Genomic DNA, 23,242 nt, shown 5'->3' with positions numbered 1-23,242 from the left:
CGAAAACCTGGAAATTCCAGCCGACGCGTCGGACTATGCCGTAGGTGCGTTCTCATGCAGAATGGGCATCCTTTTGCATTTTTTAGTAAAACCTTAAATTCTACTCAAAGGAATTATACAGCTATGGAGAGAGAAACATTAGCCGTATTAATGGCTGTACAGAAATTTCGAGTTTATTTCGGCAGAGTGCCAGAAAATAATGTCGCTGACGAACTATCCCGAATAAAACTGGACGATGAAGGAAATGAACTCAAATGCGCTGTGTTGACTTCTAAGATTTTAGATTCTAGAGAAACAATTATTGCTGAATTGAAAGCTGATTCTGAATTTGGAAGTATTTATGCTTATTTAAAAGACCCCGAAATCTTTGAACATACAGATGTCGCCGCAATAAGAAGTAAAGCAGAAAACTGTGAAATAATAGATAATTTATTGTTTTATGCGAAATCAGCAAACGAAAACTTTGAGTATAGACCAATCATCCCAGCCTCGCTTCGATTGAGCATTTTGAAAGAATTTACACGACGCGCCAACATCGGGTCATTTAGGTGTCAGAAAGACTATAAGAAGGGTACGCGAGGCGGTATATTTCCCGCAATTATACAAAATAGTAACTGCGTATGTCAGGTCCTGCAATCAATGTCAATTAATAAATGATATTAATTACAGCCCGGCCGGGTATTTAAATAGCATTCGCGCTACATTTCCGAATGAAATTTTAGGCATAGATCTTCTTGGTCCTTTTCCCCAGAGTGAGTTAAATAAAAATTGTTTTCTTTTAGTAATTGTAGATCATTTTTCAAAGTGGACAGAAATTATTGCACTTAAACACGCGTCAGCCAAAACAGTTGCAGATGCATTCTTACACAGGTACATTTTAAAATACGGTGCACCGATAAAAGTCATTAGCAGTAACGGTAAACAATTCGTTAGGCAAATTTTTGAAAACATTTGCTCTGGACTTGGCATACCCCATATCAAAATGGTTCCGTATAGACCACAGGCAAACATCGCAGAAAGAGTTAATAAAACTATTGTAAAAATAATTCGAAGCTATGTTAGCACACATCACAGCGCTGGGATGGCTACATAAATGAGTTAGCTTATACTTTAAGAACAGCAAATCATGATACTACTGGAAAAACTCAAGCAGAATTATTTTTAGGACGTAAGTTAATTACGGCACTAGATAAATTATTCTTTGTGCAACAAAGGGAATTAGAATTCAAACAAAAAGATATACAGAAACTTAATGATCAGGCGGTTAAAAGCTCGGATACGGCATGAAATAGACAGAAACTTTACTATGATCGAAAACGCCGTGGAGCAGATTTTAAAGTAGGTAATAAAGTCTTAAAGCGGAAAGTTTCTTTATCAAGTGCTCCAGACAATTTTACTTCAAAAATGGCTCCAAAATTTGAAGGCCCCTATGTAATATAGGAAATCAAGGGAGTCGTATTGTACCTCAAGAACGAGAGAGGGAAAACCTGTAAAGCAAGTCCCGACCAGGTGAAAAAATATTATAATCAAAATGTTTGCGAAATCCTTAAAAGTTTCTTGCAGTACTCAATGCAAAAGAAGTGGAACTCCCAGAATTAACGCCGCCTAAGAAGCAGAGAACAGAAGAGGAACATAGCCCCTCTACAAGTCATTCTAGGGTCCCGAAAAGAAGGAGAGAACGGTCAGACTCCAGCAGTCAAGAAGTGCAGGAAATCAACGTCGCCTCGTAAAGAATCTTTGGTAGACAACAACAGGAAAAGACCAGGTACAACATCCCACAGCAGAAAATCTGCGTCGAGGAAACCACTTCCAGGGCCAGATAGTCAGAAACAAACAAGGCCGCCTTTCATGAGAAGAAAGAGACAGCAAGAGGAACGAAAAGATTGGGACCAGCAGAAAAAATTCAAGCAAGAATCCAGACCGGAGGCCGCCAAGACCAGCCGTCCAGGGGCCAAGCGGAAAAGACAGGAACTCGAAGACTACCACTCCAAAAGGCCGGCGTGCAGAGGACGAAATAGGAGAGTGATCATGGAGGAAATTGGAAGGAATCAAAGAAGGAGGTTAACTTCCATGAATTCGGTAACTTAGGATCAATTCTGCCAGAAGAGGATGTCAGAGTTCCAAGCATAGAAAAGTCAAAGATAAGTTAAAATCTTCTATAAATTTTTCTTTTGTTCTGAAATGTTATGTGTAAATATGAAGTTCTATGTGTTAACGGAAGACAATTTCTCTCGGTTGAGACTTAGTTTTGTTTTACTGTATTTAGCTAAAGAAAAAGCATTATTTTCTTTAAGTGTAATATCTAAGAACAAGCAGTTCATGTTAGTCGAAAGACTGGTTCTATTAGGTTAAAGCCAAAATTTCACGAAGGTAAAATAACTTCGTATTGTTGTATTAATGGAAAATTTAGTTTCAGTGCCGCCAGCTTGGCTAAGAAAGCGTGAAGTAAAATTTTATTTTCTCTTATTCATCTTATTGTAAATTATAAAAATCATATGTATTAGAATTTTGTAAATATAGGTAAATACTTGAAAGTTATGTAAAAGTAGAATTTAGTCTAGAAGCATAAAATTTTAGATACTGAAAGTAAATGCTCAAAGGAAACGAATTAAAACCTAAGTGTTAAACAGTAGATAAAATCATGCTTTACAGCGAAAGCCTGCATCTGAAAAGATGAATGAGGGGGAAATTAGAATGAATGTGGTTTTTAGGTTTCTCCACCCACACTTGAATTTAAGAATATTAAACATAGTTCATCGAGTTTCAGTATGTCTAACAAATCATTGTGGTTAGGCGAAGTGTTGAAATACGAAAACATGAAGATTCTCGTTTGACACCACACATGGTGGACAACCAGGGTAAAGTTAAATTCATGTTTGAATATTTGAATGAATGTGAATTTAAGCAGTTAAATAAGGAAAAGAAAATGATCGAAAACGAAAATACTACCGAATATTAAGAAAGTGTAAATGATAATGTATTTGGAATATACTGATACTTATTCCTTCCAGATGCTGGAAGGAAGAGAAAAATATTGATTGATGAAGAAAAACAGCAGAGAGGATTCTGTAAGAAGATATTGTATTCTAATCGTCTACAAAAAACTATTGTAAAATTATGTTAGGCAAAAAGTTGTTTTATGTAAACGGAGCTCTTGAGTTTTAGGTTAGAATATGGAAACTTTTCAACAGGTCGTTTCTAGGACCTGCTTCCAAGTTTGCCAAATTCTGGCAGCGACAAATGTAAGGTTTATATTTATTTTAACTAACATTTATTTTAAGTTATCTTTCCTGTCAAGCCTTTACTTTCCCCTAGAATTGCCAATGCTAGAGTATGTAAATTGTAATAGAGCGCGTAGTATATTCAAATTTAGCAAAAGTAAGTTGAGTTTAAATATAGAAGGAAAACGAGATTGTAGGTGTTCTTCTTGAATCGCGAAGGGGAAGGTTGCTAGGTAGAAATTTAAGAACCGCGCGTGTCGGCCTGTGTGCCTATCTTGGCAGATTTTGTTGGATCTCTCAACTGCTTAATTAGTAAGCTCGCTGAATCTCGGCGTTATTGTAGAACGCGATTAGGTTAGTTTAAGATCTCAGAGCCTCGTGGATAGTGATCTCGTTATTTATTCATCTAGTCGTTATTTTTCAGTTTTACATTCTGTTTCAGTTAAACCGCCGGGTCGGCGTAGTTTGTGAGCGTCAAGTGGACCCAGCTGTTATTTTAAAAGTTGAATAAAAAGGGCTTTAGACCCTTCTTATGTGTCTGTGTAAATTCAAACTTCGTAGCAGTCACTACCACAATTGCTCAGAAGTTGGGGCCACACGATATTACAAGGTGGTAGTTCTACTGCTTAATGGGCCTGATTTATGCCTTGTTTTAGATCTCGATGTTTCTTTAATTAAATAGTAGCTCCACTAAGCCCTGTTAAGCCTCTAATGGCGGTACAGGAAGTTCAACCAGTTATCCATTGTCAGAAATTGGATGTAATAATAATCTTACTTAACGAGCATTTTACTTTAAATGAGAAAATGAATATTGCCAGTTCGGTCATTAAATGCGCCAAAATGGCAATTTTAATCCTGTATGTTTCAGATTGAAACACATTCTTTTAAAAAATGTAGAAAATCACTGAATTATTATTTTTTTTATCATGTTTACTTTAATCGAGGACGAAAAGCTTGCTTTATAATACGTGAAAATTTAAGGCTTTATATCCGATACATTTTTAAGTATTAAAAGTTTTAAATCATAAACATCAAAGTGTCTAAAAAACGTAAAATTTTCAAAAATTCGCCAAGATTCAGAATTTAATTTAGAGTTTTTATACAAATTCTTTAGTTTCTGATTTCCTTAGCTTTGTTTAATAAACCAAGATATGTACAAAAAACTTTTAAAGAGTAAATAAAAACAATTTAATCTAATTTTTAAAAACCGCTTCATCACTATACTTTAATATGCATTGCCATAATGTGTGTAGAAAATTTGAACTTCGTAGCTTATAAGGAAGTAAGCTATAAATAGATAATAAAAATTCGACCCATAGTGAAATACTATAAAAGAACTAAATAGAAATTTAGAGGAAACAAAATGATTCTTAGGATGATTCATTTTCCTGATTACTGCAGCATTAATCTCAAATTATCACGTAAGGTTTCTGCTTTAATGTTAAAAGCAGGATGGTAAAATAAAATTTATTTCTTTTACCTGCGACGCTTGTTTGACATAAAAAATGTTTGATTTACTTTCGTTTCTAACTAGGCATCTGCAATTAGCTGGAAAGAAAGCTTTCTAAAAAGGACTTTGAAAAGACAATTGCTTGTAGAAGGAGAATGCTTTGTCATTTTTGTGATGAATCATGTTCGACATGAATATGATACTCAATTACAGAGACTTAGTAGCATCGTGCTGTAAAAACATGTTCTCAAAGGCATTACAATGGAATACGGAAACTAATTTTCTCTTTGCCTTATTATCTACCGTTTTGCAACATTAGTTTAAAATAAACCATGCAGCTATACAAAGGGGTAAGAAAATATCAGTAATAAATGATACACTTATACGTATGGGTCGGAAAATATTTGCTACCAATTTTCATAGAAATATTCCAAAAGTGCATTAAAATCTATTGTGAAGTAATCTTGTTGAAGAATAACAGCTCTTTTATTTCCGCAGAACTATATCTTACGTCATAAATTTACGTCATAAACTTAGTATTCTTAATAATCTTCGCACATTCACAGCTTTTTTCTTGCGTTCTCAGGAAATTCTTTACGAAGACATCCTTTTTCTTGGGCAGATGAAGTATTAAAAGAAGAGACATTGTTTTATGTCGAAATCGAATTGCTTTCAATGCAATTCATTATTATTTTATGCTGGCAGAATTCTAAAAAAACCGATTATACAGGAAATTTACATGTGCAACCCAAAATTTCGATGGTGTTTATTCACAGATTGAGTTGAGTTGGGAACTTTATCTAGAATTCAAGCTACTTTTTTTTTTTTTTTTTTTTTTTTTTTTTTTTTTTTTTTTTTTTGGTCTTTCAAAACCAATAATAACGAAAAATTACATGAAATTAGGGTCTCAGTTCATCATCCGAAATGAAAATGTTCACCCAGATTGGTAGCAATGACCTGTGCAATGTAATTTATGAAACTTATAATAATATTATTATACTTATAATTATACTTATAATAGTATTATACTTATAATAATATTATTATTATACTTATTAAACTTATAATAATATTAACCTTATAATGTAATTTATAAAGATGTAAATGAAATATAAGGCGTAATCATAAAATTCTTTATTCTTTTGCAACGTGTGCTTTTTGTTTAATGATATTACCATCAAACGAAATTCTTTTTTGACAGCTATTATCGATCCAAATGGAGTGCCTTTCCCATCTTCTCAATTATTGTCCCCCCCCCCCCGGGAGCGAACTGCACGTTTTGCGGACGTCGAAGATCCCGCAGCATCTGCCGTTCTTATTTCTTTTCATTTTTCTTAATAGTCCGGACTGTTTCTTCGTTGAAATTAAAACTTTTTTCCAATGTAAGATGCCTTTTCTCTATTTAAAAGACGGTCCAAAATTGGATCTGTACTTCTAAAGAAATGAATTTCCTCTTATACGTTGTTTTTTACTTTTATCGGACATGTTTGGGGACTGAAATTTAATTTTTTAAAGACGGAAAAATTATTATTTAACACACCGTTGCTCAACGCAGATTGCCGACCAGCAGTGTGAGACACTTTTGTTTTCAGGCCAATGAGGAGAATTGAAATTTTGGAAGCCGAACGTGGCAATTTGTGTCAAATGACTATATGGGTGCTTTGCACAATATGGAAAAACTTCGTGAGGAGTTCGTTAAATTTCTTCGATTGCTTGGGCAGTTTTCTTATCGTGTTATAGGAAAACCGTGTTGTAGGAGGGTTCTCGCAATTTATGAATCGTGTTATAGCGAAACCATGTTACAGTAAGCCGTGTTGTGTACTACCGGTACATCTTACTGTACTTTACTGAGCAATTTTTCTTGTGAGATAATTGATTTGATGCCTTTCTCTTGGGTCGCCGGTATATTGCCAAATTTTTTTGCTTCTATTTTTGTTCTTAATTCAATCCTTAATGTAGCTAGGAAGTTCGAAATAATTCCTAGGTTTGCAAGTAAAGGAAGCTTTTTTTATAGCTTTCAGCACTTTTGTAGTAAGTTGTGCATCTTCTTTTCAATATCACCACGGTGTTGGAAATTAGTTCTATCTCGGAGCAATAGTCATATATTTCTCAAAATACTACTTTATTTGAAAAGTTTAAAAGTCGCTCGAAATGTTCTTTTAGTTTACTGGCGTACGATGGATGCTTGGATTCAAGATGTTCTTCCACTTTTGATGGTTTCATATTCTCCATAGCCAAAACATTATTGCAAATTAAGCAAGGAGGTTGTTAATTAAAATCACAGTTGCTGAAAATAAAGCCAAATAAAAGAAATTCCTTATCAATTTTTTTCCACATCTTAGATCCCTCTATCAATTAACAGGTTCTACTTGACGAAACTCTGTAGCATTGTCATCTGCATCATTACTTTTGGTGCTCAAGTTCAATCATTTATGTATGAATCAAAGATATTTAATCCTAAAATATGTAAGTCAAACATAGCAGTAAAATGCAATATTTTATTTTACTAGCGATGTACACGTTTGTTGCGATGAAGTAGAAATCACTCACTAAGCTGGAAAAGCGTTTTTACTACACTATTCGCAGTATGGTCTGGCAGCTTTTAAATCTGGAACCCTGCGGAGGCATGATAGAGAGAGTTTATACATTTTTAGAATGACTTAATTAGCAGCTTAATTAGTGTTTAAAATGCAAAGAGTATTTTGGTAAATGCTCGACTTAATAGCCTTTTTTTTCTGGACTATAAGTCTGCATCGTGATTTCTGTGACAGTAGAGCTTCTCGCTGATTTCCATAACAGAAGAGTTTTCAAATTGCTAGGAGTATTGATTTTAATTTCTCTTTCACTTATTTCCAGGGTCCATCAATCGTGGTGGGTTTGCGCTTAGAAAGAGCTCCAGTCAAGAGACGAAAGGCACAATAGTTAATAGGTGGAACTTTAAGGAACTTTTCAGGAATATGTTGAAAAGGTACCATATTCCCCTGATATGAGACACTTCCGTCTTTAAGATGCAACTTGGTTTATGAAACCGAAATCTGAAACAAAATGAAGAATTATTGGTTGATAGGCTTGTTTTTATTCGCCTGCTCGATTACAATTTAAAAGGAGAAAATATTAATTAAAGTTATTGAAATCAACATTTATTAAAATCACCGTGGTGTTACACTTTTTCAAAGTCACTGAGGTGAAGAAATGAAATTTTGTTTTGTAAATATCGAAAGTAAAAATTTCCTTGATAGTACACTGAGTTGATTTTAACTATTTTTTCCACTCTTCTTATTTTTAATTTCCCATTGTGAAAGAATCTTGCGGCAGTCATAAACCCATTTCCCTTACTAAACTTCCTTTGCATTAATGGAACCAGATTTCTACATTTTTTACTTCCTTGTACGAAGTAAAAAGGAAGTATTGTATCGCGAAAATTTTCAGGCATCATATTTCAACGAAAATATCTATTTTGACCGCTATCGAATGCAATTTAACGATGTTTTTTCGTGACATCTCTACGTAAGGAAAGAGTAAAAGACTCTTTCCCCCCAAAAAAAATTATAAAACTGATTTAAAATGAATTCTGAAGAGAATTTTTCGTGGCTTCTGTACATATGTACGTACGTATCTCGTGTAACTCAAAAACGAGTAGTCTCAGAACGTTGAAATTTTGTATGTAGGACTGCTGAACGCTGCTCAAGTGGACTGCCGCCCTTAACTATAGTAAGCCTTACGGTATTTGTTTCCACTTGGCAGATGCTGTCTAATCATAACTCGCTGATCCGACAGCATTTATTATTTCAAAATCTTAGGTTTCATAATCACTCATTATTTTACATAGGTTTTTAGTATCTATAACTGCCTGGTTGTTAACTCAAGTTCTATTTTAACTACTACGCTGCTAACTATACTACACTCTATACATTGTAACAATATCATATATAAATGCAAGACATAGAAGAATATATTAATGCAAGACATAGATTATCCTATATAAATGCAAGACATAGTAAACCTGGTTATAAATATAATACGATAATATTAGATCATTTTTCTATCGCACAATTTCGAGTACAATACAATGCCTACGAAACTTTACACTCTAGTACTATAAGCTACAAAAGTACAAACTCGGCTAGAATTGCATTTTACATTGGGTACAATACATTGTGATTCTATTATATATATGTACAAAATTTACAAAATATATAAGCATTAAAGTCGCCTAACCTCATACTACTACTTATACAGATATACTGAACAATTACTGTAAATACAGTAGCTCTATATCTTGATTACAATTCACACTGTACTAGTTAGCCATATAATTACAAAATTAAGAAATAATATACAATGTTAATCAAACCATACACTGTTATTCATTATTGATGCAGGTACCCAAAGATAATACTATAAATGAAAAATGCTAAGGTTAGGTTACAATACACTTTTCAAAACCATTCCTAGTTAGCAAATACAGTGGAACTACCAACAACATGATTTAAACATTGATATTTCAAGCATAAAGCATAATCCAATTTATATTCTGTACTCTAACTAAAAAAAAAAAAAAAAAAAAAAAAAAAAAAAATCCTTTCCCCCCCTTTTTTGGGGGGGGGGAGGGGTAACAATAGGTTATGCCTCCATCTATGCTGAGTAAATAAATAAATATAATTCTGCCAATGATGGAATAGAAACAATTCAACAATGATACAGTTATATAACTAGTAATTTTTACAAAACGTTTTAATGATTCTTTCAGTTATGAGACTTATTAATTGTAGGGTAATCTAAAAGTCACAAAGATGTGTACAATGAAAAATTAAGAATCTATGCACCAATGTGGTTAAATCACACAAACATTGAACAGTTCAAGGTTCTGCAATGGTAATAAAGCTAATGTTATGTCATTCACAAGGAAGTCTTTACCCTAAGATGATCCTTTAATTGTGAGCGTACAAGGTACAGATGTGTGCAGTAATTGTCAATTATTCTGAAGTGTTCGCTCTGTTTATGCCTGCATGATTCTGTGCACAGTACTTTAATACCTCATTCAATTTGCGTTTAGCAATACTATTCTTGCAGATTGTTTCTGCCCATTGTGGCCAAAATAAATCACTTGGTCTCCTCAGGTGATAAGGTTTGGTGGATGCACAATGGAAGAGATAGTGATCTGGATCACCTACCTCTCCACATTCACAGAATTCTGTTCCGCTTAAGTGGAACCTCTTTAAATAGGTACGGAATGGTCCATGTCCAGAAAAAAAGTGGGTCTGTGCACCGTTCGTGACTTTTGCTACAGTTCCCACTTTTGGAAAAAAAAGAGTAGGTCCTTCTACCCGTGGGTGCTGAGTCCCACCTTTCCTGCCACTAGCATAATAAATTTTCAAGAGTACTTCTCTTGAGATAAGAGGTAGGGAGTTTCACAGGATATTCTCTCAGGCTTTTATCATTTGCTGCCGATTTGGCAAGCTCATCTGCCTTTTCATTGCCTGTGATACCCATATGAGCTGGGACCCAGACCAAGTGTGGACGTAAGGAGGGAGGGCAATGCAAAAGAATTTTTTTGAGCTCTTGTACATAAGAGCTCCTGCTTTTATTTCCTCTAATCGCTGCCAGGCTAGAGGCCGAGTCACTGAAGATTGTTGCTCTGAATCTAAGGGAATAAACTGCAAATTTAATTGCTGCTTTTAGCGCTGCAACCTCGGTCTGAAAGACTGTATTTCTAATATCTAGTCTTCTTTTCCATGTTTTAATAATAGTCTCCCCTTGTAAAGCGCAAAATGCACTACCGGCGCCTCGCTCTGTTTTGGATCCATCCGTGTAGAGGCTGAAGCTGTTCTTTTTTGAAGATGCGTACACAAATTGGATGCTATCGGACAAGTCTATGTCTGCGGGGTGCCCTAAAAGAACTGGTTTGTGCTTTTCATAGTCTGTGTGATAATAGTTCTGATTCCATAATGTTGCATTCTCATCCAATCTCAGCACTCTTGCCAATAGTGATTCCCGTTCTGCTTGTAAGTCTAATGGTGGTATACCAGCAAGCACTTGAAGTGCTGCTGTAGAAGTGGTTCTGTATCCTCTGCATATCAGTAATAATTGCATTCTTTGTATTGTGAGCAATAGTTTACTCATATGTGAGGAGATATTTTCCCCCCAAATTGCTGCACCATACAAGATAATCCTCTCGGATATAGTACGATACCAACTTCTCAGAATATTGGCTGGTGTTCCCCACTGTATTCTTGCTGTTTTGAGCATGTTATTTGTAAGGCTGTTTATTTTCTGTTTCACCTCCTTAAGGTGTGGAACCCAAGATAATTTATTATTAAAAGTCAGTCCCAAGTACTTCAGATTGGGCACGCATTTGATCGGTATACCGTTCATTTTAATGGACGGGTTTCTTTTAGGAATACCTTTCCTACCTATGTAGAGCAATTGGGTCTTCGTTGCAGAGATGATCAGTTTGTGACTCTTGGCCCAGGCTGCAAAGTCGTCCACTGCCTTTTGCGCCTTTTGTACCACGTCTTTCCTGCTAGTAATGACTAGAAGAAAATCATCTGCGAAGGCTTGTATATTCACATTTGGGTTATTATCAAACAGAGTAAAGGCTGTGTTAGCCACCAAATTCCATAACGTGGGTCCCAAGCAGGAACCTTGGGGGCATCCTCTTTGCAGTTGGTAATTGATAACCCCTTTATTCGTAGTAACCTGTACTCCTCTATCTTGCAGATAACTTCGCAAGAGCTTGATAATTTCAAAAGGGATTTGTGCATTATCCAGGCATTTAATTACGTCTGGCCACCATAACGAATCGAATGTCCCTTTGATATCCATTCTCACTACTATTGTGTATCTGTCATTGTTCCTGCTGGCTTCGATATTCTCCAGAAGGTTCTTAAGTGCCCCCTCCGTAGACCTCTCCTCACAGAAACCAAACTGATTTTTGTTGATGTAATTTTTAATCTTAAGAAAGTAGTTGAGCCGCGCTAAGATGACCTTCTCTAGTACCTTGCTAATGGAAGGGAGAAGACTAACTGGTCTATATGCTCCCGGATCCGATGGATCTTTACCTTGCTTGTGGAACAATGCTACTTCTGCCCACTTCATGGCCCTAGGAAAGTGTCCTATTTTCCAACAAGCCCTACATAACGAAAGAAAAAGTTGAGGGAACTCATGATGAATATATTTGATCATAATATTATCGATGCCATCCGGTCCCGGAGCTTTCTTGTTTACGAGGCCTTTGACTATTCTAGTAATTTCCTGAATGGAAGGGAGCTGATGGTCATGCTCTTTGCTGGTCCAAAGAAAGTTTCGAAAGTTATATCTTGTTTGCCCATGCTCATCAAAGTCATCCCTTACATCATCCTTGGGAAAGATAGTGGTGAGCACTGACAGGAGGACATCTGATATGCTAGAGGCACTTGGTGCCAGTTTTGCGACCAGCTGAGTTGGGCGAAAGACTCTATCTGTTGCGATTTTTTGCACTGGGCCATAAGTCTCTTTTAGATTGGAACAATGTTTTTTCCAAGATTCAGTTTTCGCTTTCTGTATGCGCTTTTTGTAGAGAGCACGTTCTTTCCTGTACTTTAACATTTTTACGGATCTTACTTCTTCTTCTTGTTCTGCCTGTGCCAGCCTCCTCAAGGCCCGTACTTTGCTTCTATGAGCTGTGAGACTAGGATTCCACCAGGACAATGGTTTGTCAACTTGAATGGCTTTCCTTTTGTAGGAAGCACTTGCTGCCTGAGTGATATTCTTTACTAGAGTATCATACGCCTCATCTAGTTGGACTGGTGTGGTACAATTATTTAAATTTTCTTGGTTAATTACGACATACGGCCTGAGCTTTTCTAGAAATTTCTTGTGTCCCCCAAAGCAAGTCTTAAATCTTTGTTTTGTTTCGAAAGACACTGAATTTACCAGTTCATACTGGATTATCTGATGGTCATTAAAAGAAGGGAGGTCAGAAACAACCCAGTTGTTCATATACTGTACAATTGGGGAGGATGCTAAAGTTACATCTGGCCAACCTACTGCTCTAGATGTTCTAAAGGTAGGAGGGGAATCCAGTGTGTTTACAACTGTAAGCCTGTGCACTGTGGCAAATTCTATGACAGCTCGTGCTCTATTATCCTCTCTGTCAGCTCCCCATAGTAGACTGGTTGCATTGAAGTCCCCAGCCACGATAGAGTATTTTGTAGGACTGCTATAACATATATGTAGGACTGCTATAACATGTAGATGTGCACCTCGTATTTTGGTTGCAATCAGCCTCACCAAAAGTATATATATATATTCGCTCTGTTAACCGGCTCAGTGATATCAGTTTCTTTATATGATTGTAAGTTGCGCATTTTTTGCTTGAAAAATGATTGAATTATTTTGTTGCTATCTTCCGGTTAAGGATTTTATGCTGCATACAATATTTGTGGAGTTATCAACAATTTAAAAGTTGTTTAAGTGCAGCTAAGCCTAATGAATTTTGCGATGGCGGACATGTTTGTTTACATTTCAAACTTGACAAAATAGCGAATTTGTTACCGCAATCTAGAGAAACTAAGCTTCGCAACAAGAAAGATAACGCCTTTTTTTATTATTGCGAATTAAATCATGTTTAATCCATTCTAGAATTTATTCGAGGAAGTAAGTGTTTAAGATTTACTTCGTAGTTTTTAATATAGATATTTTGAGTTTTTATGTATCTCTGCCTTGCCAGGAAGTGAGAACTGAATTAATTGAATAAGAAATACTGAATCGTCTATAAAAAACTGTTTCTTTTTTGTTTTGTTTGCTTAATTTCTTTTATACGTCGTTTTAGATTTAGTATTTGAATAGAATATGTGACAACGATTAGATAATTCTTCAAATGATATAAATTTATATGCATTGTGATTTATAATATGAACGAAATGTAACGCTATTAAGTGAAGCTAGCGCCAGAGTGACGCTGTGGTAAACAAATATAGTGAATTTTAAAGAGCGCATTTATTCTATTGTGGTTTATGGGCTATCTACGAAAAAGATTTAATTCAATCCAATACATTTAAATGAAATTCAAGAAAAATGCGCATAATTTAATATTCCGTGCAAGGAAGTCATGTGATGTACACATCAGATTTTTTCTCTTTGTTTTCGATCATTATTAAGCCTTTTTTGTTACAGTCATTCAGGTAAACCAATGCTTCAGCAAAGAGCATAATGTATTTCCATTTATCTCCTGCTGAATATTTTATATACAACGTTCTACAAACTGTTCTGCGTCGAGTCACATGCCTCGGAAGAAGCCGGTGAAATTGTTTTTTGGCTTTTTCTAAATTGTAAATTCATTATTTTATTTACTGTTGCTGCTTATTTATTTAACGACTTTACAAATGATTTCTGTGTCAGTGGGTTTTCTGTTTTACCAATAACTTTAGAAACATTAGATATAGTACGTACTTTTTTCTTATATTCTTTTGGAGACTTCTTTTCATATAGAAGTAATGATTGCCTTTCCCCTCCTTTCCAAGTAATAATGTTGCTTATTTTTCACTTAGAAGTTTTATGCATTGCGCAACGTTATTGAATTATGGAAGAGAAATACATCTCTTCAAAAAGTGTGAAAACATACATTTCAATCCTCAGCTTGTTTACATGAGTCATTTTGAAAGAAGAAAAAATTTTATAGCAGACGACATTTCTCATTTCAAATAATAAGTTTGCAGTGTTTAACTTTCCATTACTTATTTTAATTTTGGAACAAGTCTTTCCTTTACCTTCTCCTTTTCCGCCTACGTCTCCCTGCCCGAATGATTTTCAGGATTATGTTTCATGTAAATGAGGTAGAAATCAGTATTTAAACTGAAGTCAAGGTCACTTCAGTGGAAGAGCATACGAGAGCATGTTCTGCCTTTCGATCACGTTGTTGCTGCTAATCTAAGCTTCATCTTATTCGTCCGTATGCACCTGATAGTGTACGTCGGTGATTTAAATAAGAGACAAATCTGTTAATTAATTCTGTGCAGCTTCGGCTGGTTTATTTTAATTAGCATTAGAGTAGTTACTTATTTCCTATCTTGAGTAAAAGCCCAAGAGCATGCTTATTGTAAGCCCGAGAAGGGGGCCATCTGTTAATTTATTTTGAATTGGAATAAAGGGTAAATTTATTCCTTCTTCAGACTGCTTACTTACAAGAACTCAGCCAATAGTCGCTACACATTTCTTTAATATTTTAGTTCTCAAGCACTTAGTCGTAGCTAGGATTAGCTAGAATATTACAAGCTGTTTTCAAATATTTTTATTCCAAAACATTAGCTTTTATGAAACATTCTTTATGGATATCGTTTTAAAAATGTGTAAACACACTCTGTGAGAAAAAAGATTTTGGTATGTAACAGATTTATTTAAAATAAAATAAAGAAGTTAAGGATGACAAGAGTTAGCGATGACCTTTCTCCCATATTTAAGTTGGAGTATGAGAAAAAAGTCATGTGTTTTGGTGAGTTTTCTAGCTTCGAATATATTTAAAATAGAAAAACATAGTAATGCGCTTAACATAAATTTAAGACAAAAAAAAAAAAAAAAAAATTAAATGTTTTCGTTTTTATGCTGTTAAGCTCCGATACTAATTATACTATTCCTTTGTCTTTCAATTTATATTGAACATGTGAAGTAAAATTAAGAATAAAAAATCATTTTTTAATGAAAATTACTGATGTCTTATTTCTCCATGTGTATGAAATTTTGCTTATCATTTTAAGAGGCATAAAAATTTTCCAATTACCTTTGCAAATACAAAGAAAAATTTTGGGAAAAAAAGAAAATATTTGCACAGAACGTATTGAACTATGTATTCAAATGCGTATACTAAGAAGGGGAATCAAAACAGAAAATTAAAACATCTAAAGAAAAAGGAAAAGAATAGCTAGGAAGCAAAGTAAAAGGAACTTCCATGTAACGAAAAGCATAGTGACGAAAGCGCATGCGCTAAGAATGAATACATGAATACACCTCGCCCCTTTGATTCAAAAGAGGAGAGAAATCATTCTTGAGATCAAACGCAATTCAAACAAGGGTTAATAGCCAAACTAGTCGAGCTACTTACCTGACAGGGGCTGTTATGGATACTGTAATCAAAACCATAAGGAGAGCGGGTTACCTGTTCTATATTATGAATCCACGAGATCATAATTATGAGAAAATAGAGGATGTAAAAGACTATTATAAGGAGGTAAGAAAACTATTATTGACTCATAACAGGCACTTCATAAATAATTTTAATTTTAATGTTCGTTATGAATGCTATCAAAATGGTTTTTTTAAATATGTACGCAGACATAAATGATAAATGTGTTGTGTTCTTGATTTGCTTTAGCACTGTAATGAAAGTATAGCTTTTACAGCATAAGTGAGCGTGAAAAAAATTACTGATAACAGATGATTGTGTGGGTGTTCGACAAATACCTTTTTACCATTATTTTAGTGTATTCAGCTAATCTTCTGTATTATAAATTATTATGTTATATTATATATGAATAATATTATTCATAAGTCTCTGAATTTCTTTAAGTCCCAACAACCATATAACTAATAAAAAGCTCTCAGATCATAAATTCATTTGAAGAAATAAAAGAATAAACATTTGCGGAGTATAATTAAAACAATATTTGCTGAAAATTATTAGAAGATTATCTAAAATTTAAGTAATCTTTTAAAATGTACTTATAACAAATAATAAAATTTTTGCGATATTGGCTAATAAAGTGTTATGTGTACATATGATATTCAGTTAGAATTTTCAGAAAAATTAAAATTTAATCATATCGAGTAAAACCGGATCGAATTAATTCATTTGTTGACTCTTTCAATATTACGGAAAAAAATAATTTCTTAATAACTTAAAATAGCATTGTTTCAAAAGGTATACACATTCATGCTACTCAAAATTTGCAATTCTCAATTGTCGCATTAACTGATAATTAATTAAAGTCAGTAAGTTTTTGCATATATGTTATAGACATTATAAATTTAATATAAAACTTTATTAAGGTTAAAGATGCAATATTTTATGTGTATTTAATAATTATTAAAACTGTACGTAGCTTTATTTAATTTAGTAGATATTAATTGTTATGAATAATTATTGATTTATTAGATATTAATTGTTATGAATAATTATCGTTTTAGTTTGATATTTTGTATAATCTGTTCGCTATACTTGGCTTAAAAAAAGATCGCGTATAGAAAAATTATTACAAATTTAATATAGATATTACAAATTTAATATAAAACATTATTAAGGTTAAAGATGCAATATTTTATGTGTGTTTAATAATTATTAAAACTGTACGTAGCTTTATTTAATTTAGTAGATATTAATTGTTATGAATAATTATTGATTTATTAGATATTAATTGTTATGAATAATTATCGTTTTAGTTTGATATTTTGTATAATCCTTTCGCTATACTTTGCTTAAAAAAGATCGTGTATAGAAAAATTATTAAAAGTTATAAAGATAAAGGTTGAAAACATAAAGTATTATTACAAGATCAGTTTCAACACAGTACGCGATTACACGTTGCGCAGAATCTTCAAGCTTTCTTCTTAGCCCACCATGTTGCATTGTTACCCTGGCCTGCTTCCCCTTCCATCTATCGCCCATCGAGCATGTCTAGCCAATGACTGGAAAACGTTTAGCCCGATGTGCTGCAACCGCGGACTTAATTTACTATAGGTTAAAAATGCAATTAGAAACTCAAACTTTACTCTAACACGTACTAACAAATTATTTTTGCTTGCTTTTTTTAAATTTAGATTTCTTGGCGTCGTGTGGAAAAACAAAGGATGAGAAAACGATTTTTGAATTCTATTACTTTCATACAGGGAAAGCAAAAATCAAAATTAAATTTTAAGCATTGAAAAGGCAGAGAAAAAGGATTTTAATAAAATAAGTTTTTATTAAAACTCACATAATCATTAATGAACTAAAAGAGGAAAAATAATTTATCATATAATTTAACGGAAACAAAAGATTAAATAATTCTCTTTACAAAATTCATCTACAAATTTGTATCGCGAATACTAAAAGCCTGAGGCCTTCTTGATAAATTTATAAAGACAATTGTTATACCTTTTATAACACATTTCGATTGATAGATTTACTTATTTAGGCGCCTATGCTTTGTTTTTCGTGATATAAATTTGTTAATGAATTTTGTAAACAGATTTTATTTAATCTTTTTTTTCCATTAAATTATTTGAGAAATTATTTTTATTTTCTTCTTTATGTGTTCTTTTAGTTCATTAAACATTTTATGAGTTTCTTTAATCTGAATGGCACTTAATCAATCAAATTATTGAATTGGAAAAGCTTTTTTCAACAATAAATAATCTTCTCCGTTACTTCCAACAAGTATGCTACGTGAAATGATAGAAACCATCCAACGATTTTGCAGGGGGGAAAAAATAAGAAATTGGGTTAAAAACTTCAAAAACTTCATTGAAAACATTTTTCCTGCTCTATCCGATGGCACTAAAGTAAAATTTGAGAATTTAAGTTTGATCGTTAAACAAAGATATGGGCGAAAAATCGTTTCAGCATTAAATTAAAAAATTCCAAATGCAATTTAGAAAACTTCGCTTCAGTAAATTTTATTCGTATTTTTAACCACAGAGAGAGTGTTTGGGAAGAATCTGAATTCGATAGCTCATCTGGGAATAGTTTAAAATGGATACAAAATATTTAACCCTAGCGACAAACCCACGAGTGAGTCCTTAGAGAAGCACGGCTAATTCTAAAAAAAATCTGGAAAGTTGCTTAACAGAAGCAAGATTTTTTCAATAGCTAAAAATATGAAAATTTCCCTTATTGATAACCTTACTATCGTAGTAATACACATAGCAGATTAAAAAATTTTATTATAAAAACTACACATTATTATTATTATCATGTTAAAGTAAAATTTTAATTTCAGTTTTTAATATTGTATTTCTGAGAAACAATCTTCGCAGATGCTTGAAATGACAGATTTCTGATAAATGATTCCTCTTAGGTAAGCATACAATTTTTTCTTATGCATAGAATCCCTTCAAATTTGCATTGATATTTATAGAAATGTTTATATATAGTATTTATAACAAAAATATTTGTAGGTATTTGTCCAGAAGTTTAAGTTAACCTACTTTCATTCTAACATGTAAAGTTAAAAAATTTGGAAAAAAAATTATTTCAAGAAAATTTGAATTCTTAAAATATGTAGCATATTTTTAAGCAAAATCAGGGCTCAATAATTTATTTCTTTTTCAGATGAATTTATAAATAGGTTCACACCATATATTTAGGAAAATTTAAGGTTTATTTTATGCCTAGAAATTTAGAAAAATACATTCACGTATTGAATTAACTTCTTTTGAGAAAAACGAAAAATAAAAGGGGGGGGATTCTAAAAAAAAGAGAGAGAGAGAGAGAGAGAAAGAGAAAGAAAATAGTTCTATCACTACATTTTCTCCTAATTAAAAAATTTTTAACCGTAATCATGTTGTAATAACGGCTGTGCAGCTTCACCTTTCCTTTTATTTTATCATTTGAAAACTCTCGTTTCTAGAGTGATTTTATAGGTCATTGTTTCAACTTTAAAGAATAGATCTTATTAAACTTTTGAATTCCCTTGTACATATTACTTCACATCTATATTAATCTTTGACATTTTCATCACTTCATTTCTAAAATATAAGTTCTTCGAAACATAATTATACCCTCCTCTCCAATTTTCAACGACTTTACGCCAAAAAACCTATTTTTAGAAGCTTTGATCCATCCATTGATATGCTCCATGGACAATCTATGGATAAGTTAATGATTCTTAAAATTCGGATTTCTGTAAATTTTTTTTTTGCTGATAAACGACATAATTCTAATTAGCAATGCTTATGCATGATATTATTGACCTAAACAGAGATAAACATAAAAAAAAATACTGATAAGTCTCAGTTAAAAGCTATTTAAAAGGCACTTCTTAAAAATTGTCTCTTTAAAGAAGGGGCGTATCTATCCTAATTTACATCTTTTATCTTAATTTACAAGAGTGTAACACTTCAAACCTAAGCATGTTATATATTATTTAATCAAAAATTTACTCTATGTTTTAAAATAAAATTTAAAAATCGATTTTTTGAAGCTAGAAAAGTCTTACTCCTCTTATTTAACACTGTTTTTAAATATCTTTTGCTGTAAGAAAGTAAAGAATTTATTTTACAATTTTTGAAGATTTTAAAGCTTTATTGCATACATTTTTGAATGTTAGAGTGTTAAAATTCCATAAATTTTCCATAAATTCCATAAATATCATATTTAATTATTATTTTATATTTAATTATTATTTTATATTTAATTATTATTTTATATTTAATTATTATTTTATATCATATTTAATTATTATTTAATTATCATATTTAATTGTTTATTATTAAGTCCACAATTAAATTGAGAAAATCAGTTTTTAAAATATAATGCTGAGAAAAATGTGTAAAAATTTATGAAACAGAAAAAAAATTAAATGGCTCGGTAGATTTCAGTGCAAATAGTCTTAAAAGTTAATCAATACATTTTTTTAGATTAGAAAAATGAAGGGCAATTACATTTAGAAAATGGCAAAAGACTTCTTAGTAAGCTAATTTTCCCCCCGCAATAGTGGAGTGAGAAGTCTGTAGTAAATAAGATAAACGAGAGACATAATGACATCTTAGTCTTAAACGAGAGACATAATGACATCTTAGTCATATGTCCGAGTGCTGGAAAATGAATAACTGATTACTCTCTTTTTCTACTTCATATGGTAGCATATTTTTAAAAGTAATAAATTTTTAATACTTTTCTTATCATTCTTGTTTGAAGAGAAGAGAGGGCGAAGAGTTTATGGAAAGTTCAAAATTTTGTAACTGTAAAATTTTAAAATCTCAGACATCAAATAGATTGAAAAATTAAACGATTTTCAAAAATTCGCCAAAAAATCAGAATTTGCTATAGACGTTTACAAAAATTTAATTTAAACGTTTTAAAAAGTTTTTATTTGAAGGCGTAAACAGCAAAATGCTGAGATTCTTAGTTTGTTAGTTAAACAACGATATGTGGAAAAAAAAAAAAAAACTTTAACTATATAGTTAAAAAAAATCTATATTCAATTTTGAAATCGCCATTTTACCATATTACCTAATAATTCGCAAATAGTGTGTTTAAGAAACTTGAACTCTATAACCTATCAGGAAATAGTTTAAAATTCGATGACAAACTTCTGATCATAGCGACAAACACCATTTATGAGATAAAGAAAAGCTTATAGTAACTCTACAAAGAAAGGTTGCTAATATCAAAAGGAATAACATTTTATCTCTCTAAATCTTTTTCATTAAAAGAAAAGAAAAGTAATTTGAAATTTTCTAAACGTCAAATAACAAACCAGATTTATATGATTCCACGTAGAGATTTCATACATTTATCTCTGAAAAATATGAAATGATGAAACTTATTTATTATTATTATTATTACATCAGTTATCAAAGTATAGAAAGTGTCAAATATCATATTTGTGAACAAAATGCAGATTGTCTCGCATAAAGTGCAGCCATCTTTTATCATTTGTATTATGAAATCGCAATATTCCTTCGAATTCTTTTCTCTAAACGTGTTCCATAAAAGAAAAACAAGTTATACATAACAATATATAACATACAAGAAACCAGTTATTTTCTATTAGAACCGAAATAATGAAAATTATTTTGCATTTCTTTCCACATTATGATGACGATATTAGCGCAGTGGTTCTTAATCGTTTTTTGTCCCATGCATCACCTTCACTGTTACTAGGCGATCGCTCTCCCCATCCTTTTCAAAATTCAAAATACATTCATTTTTATTTTAGATTGTTTTTAATGTGTTTTATAAATTAATTAAGATAAAGTATAGAAGCGCTCATACGTATTAAAAGCATGAATCAAAGCATTTATCTATTAATAAACTAAAATAAATCCTTAATAGGTAAATAAAAGTTTGATCTCATTTCTCCCTTACACTATGTAATTCCCTCTTCAGAATGGGGTCCTCTCCTGGTTGAGAACCTCTGTATTAGCAAGAAAAGGGAATTTTCAATTTTGGCAGCTCTACTCGGAAGCTTTGTTATCATAATTCCGAGAGAAAACAAAACTGTAAATTCAAACCAAAATCTCGCTAGGAAGGATGTTTAATTTGACAGTGCTGAAAATTCTTAGTATTAACAGTAATGGTTTCTAAGAGCATTTCTAAATTTTTACCTGACTTAAAGCAATTAAAGGAAGAAAAAAAAAAAAAAAAAAAAAAAAGAAATTAAGATAAAATGCAGCGAAAAATTTCAAAATTCGACCCCGAGCCTTTTTTGAATATTAAGTTTAATTAATATTTATGTATTTGAAACAAATCCTAAATCTCATACTGATTTTTGATGTAAATATATGCCATAAAAACAGACAAAATGCATTTACTTCTCAGTTATTCGCAAATAATGTTATACTTAACATTTTGTCTACTTCTTGTTAGTTCATAATATAAATAAGAGGGTTAAGCTTCTCTTTAAAGACATTTCAAAACAGAGATGGCAAAGCGAGCTGAAATGTAATCGATTTTTTTTTTGACAAAATAAAACAAGTATATAAATTATTTTAAAAAACAAATAGTTATTGGATTGGATTATTCAATTATGGCAAAGCACACGAGAGCTATCTGCCTAAAGGCAGGGATGCCTTCGTGGAAGACTTTCTAAGGAAGACTGGCTTGTATACACGTTACACATGGGGAAAACCAAGAAAACACCCATGCACCCAGCCCTTTCGCGGGATTCGAACCGAACTACCGGTCTTCAGCGTCTTTACCGCTCGGCCGCTGGTGGGCCCAAATAGTTATTGGAATCAAGCACAATGAACTCTAGAGAACAGTGGTTATCCAAATCTATCCGCACTCTTTCAAACTTGCTTAGACAGTTCTGGATGTTGAGAAAAATCTAAAAATAAGGTATGGATGTTGTTCTGTCTCACCATTAGAATGCGTGACGACTTCACGATTTTTATTTTTTTTCATTGCCTTGTTTTGGTAGCATTAGCCGAAGTAGAACGATTGCACAGTTCTTTACTTCATTGCTCTTGCATTAGCAGTAAGCCTTCAGTTTATGATACCTTCAGAATACATTAATTACTTCGTTTTCGCATATTGTTACATTTATTATCGATGAGTAAAACTCCATGACTGCTTTATTTTTCTTACTTTGTTAGTATTCCAGTTGAAACTATACATCTTCATTTTATTAATTTAAGTTCTTATCACTTCCGTACAAATGAACATCAGCAATGACTATATTCTACCGCCATGTGTTGTGATACTTCTTTAACAATTTGAAATAAACTCCAGTGATGGAACACAGCAATAACTTTTATTTTGCACTCAAAGACATACAAACAAAAGAAAAAGTATAAAAACTTATTAAAAATAATTACATGCTTCGTGTTAGAAAATGCATGCGACTCTCGAGCCTGCTTTTCAATATTGCCAGTAATCTTGTAGGGTTTATATTTA

At 32.5% G+C, this 23,242-nt stretch overlaps 1 protein-coding gene across 5 annotated transcripts in view; it reads left to right on the top strand.

Annotated features, from left to right (window-relative positions):
- LOC118192157 (alkylglycerol monooxygenase-like) overlaps positions 1-23,242 on the top strand; it is a 137,564-nt gene that overhangs the window by 74,480 nt on the left and 39,842 nt on the right. Inside the window, exon 1 of one of the 5 annotated variants that reach the window (XM_085815535.1) lies at positions 15,462-15,874. The exons of 1 other annotated variant lie outside the window; for it this stretch is intronic. In XM_085815535.1, coding sequence (XP_085671661.1) covers positions 15,764-15,874 — 111 coding nt within the window. In that variant the 5' untranslated portion in view covers positions 15,462-15,763. Of the gene's footprint in view, positions 1-15,461; positions 15,875-18,555; positions 18,699-23,242 lie in introns of those variants that run through there. 3 more of the 5 variants (XM_085815534.1, XM_035363054.2, XM_085815537.1) reach the window with 3 other exon arrangements.

This window comes from Stegodyphus dumicola, chromosome 4 (genome assembly GCF_044657685.1).
Source record: "Stegodyphus dumicola isolate Sdum_Otavi_A_Nest chromosome 4, ASM4465768v1".
In the NCBI taxonomy this organism is placed as follows: domain Eukaryota; kingdom Metazoa; phylum Arthropoda; class Arachnida; order Araneae; family Eresidae; genus Stegodyphus; species Stegodyphus dumicola.
This window is presented reverse-complemented; position numbering and strand designations above follow the sequence as displayed.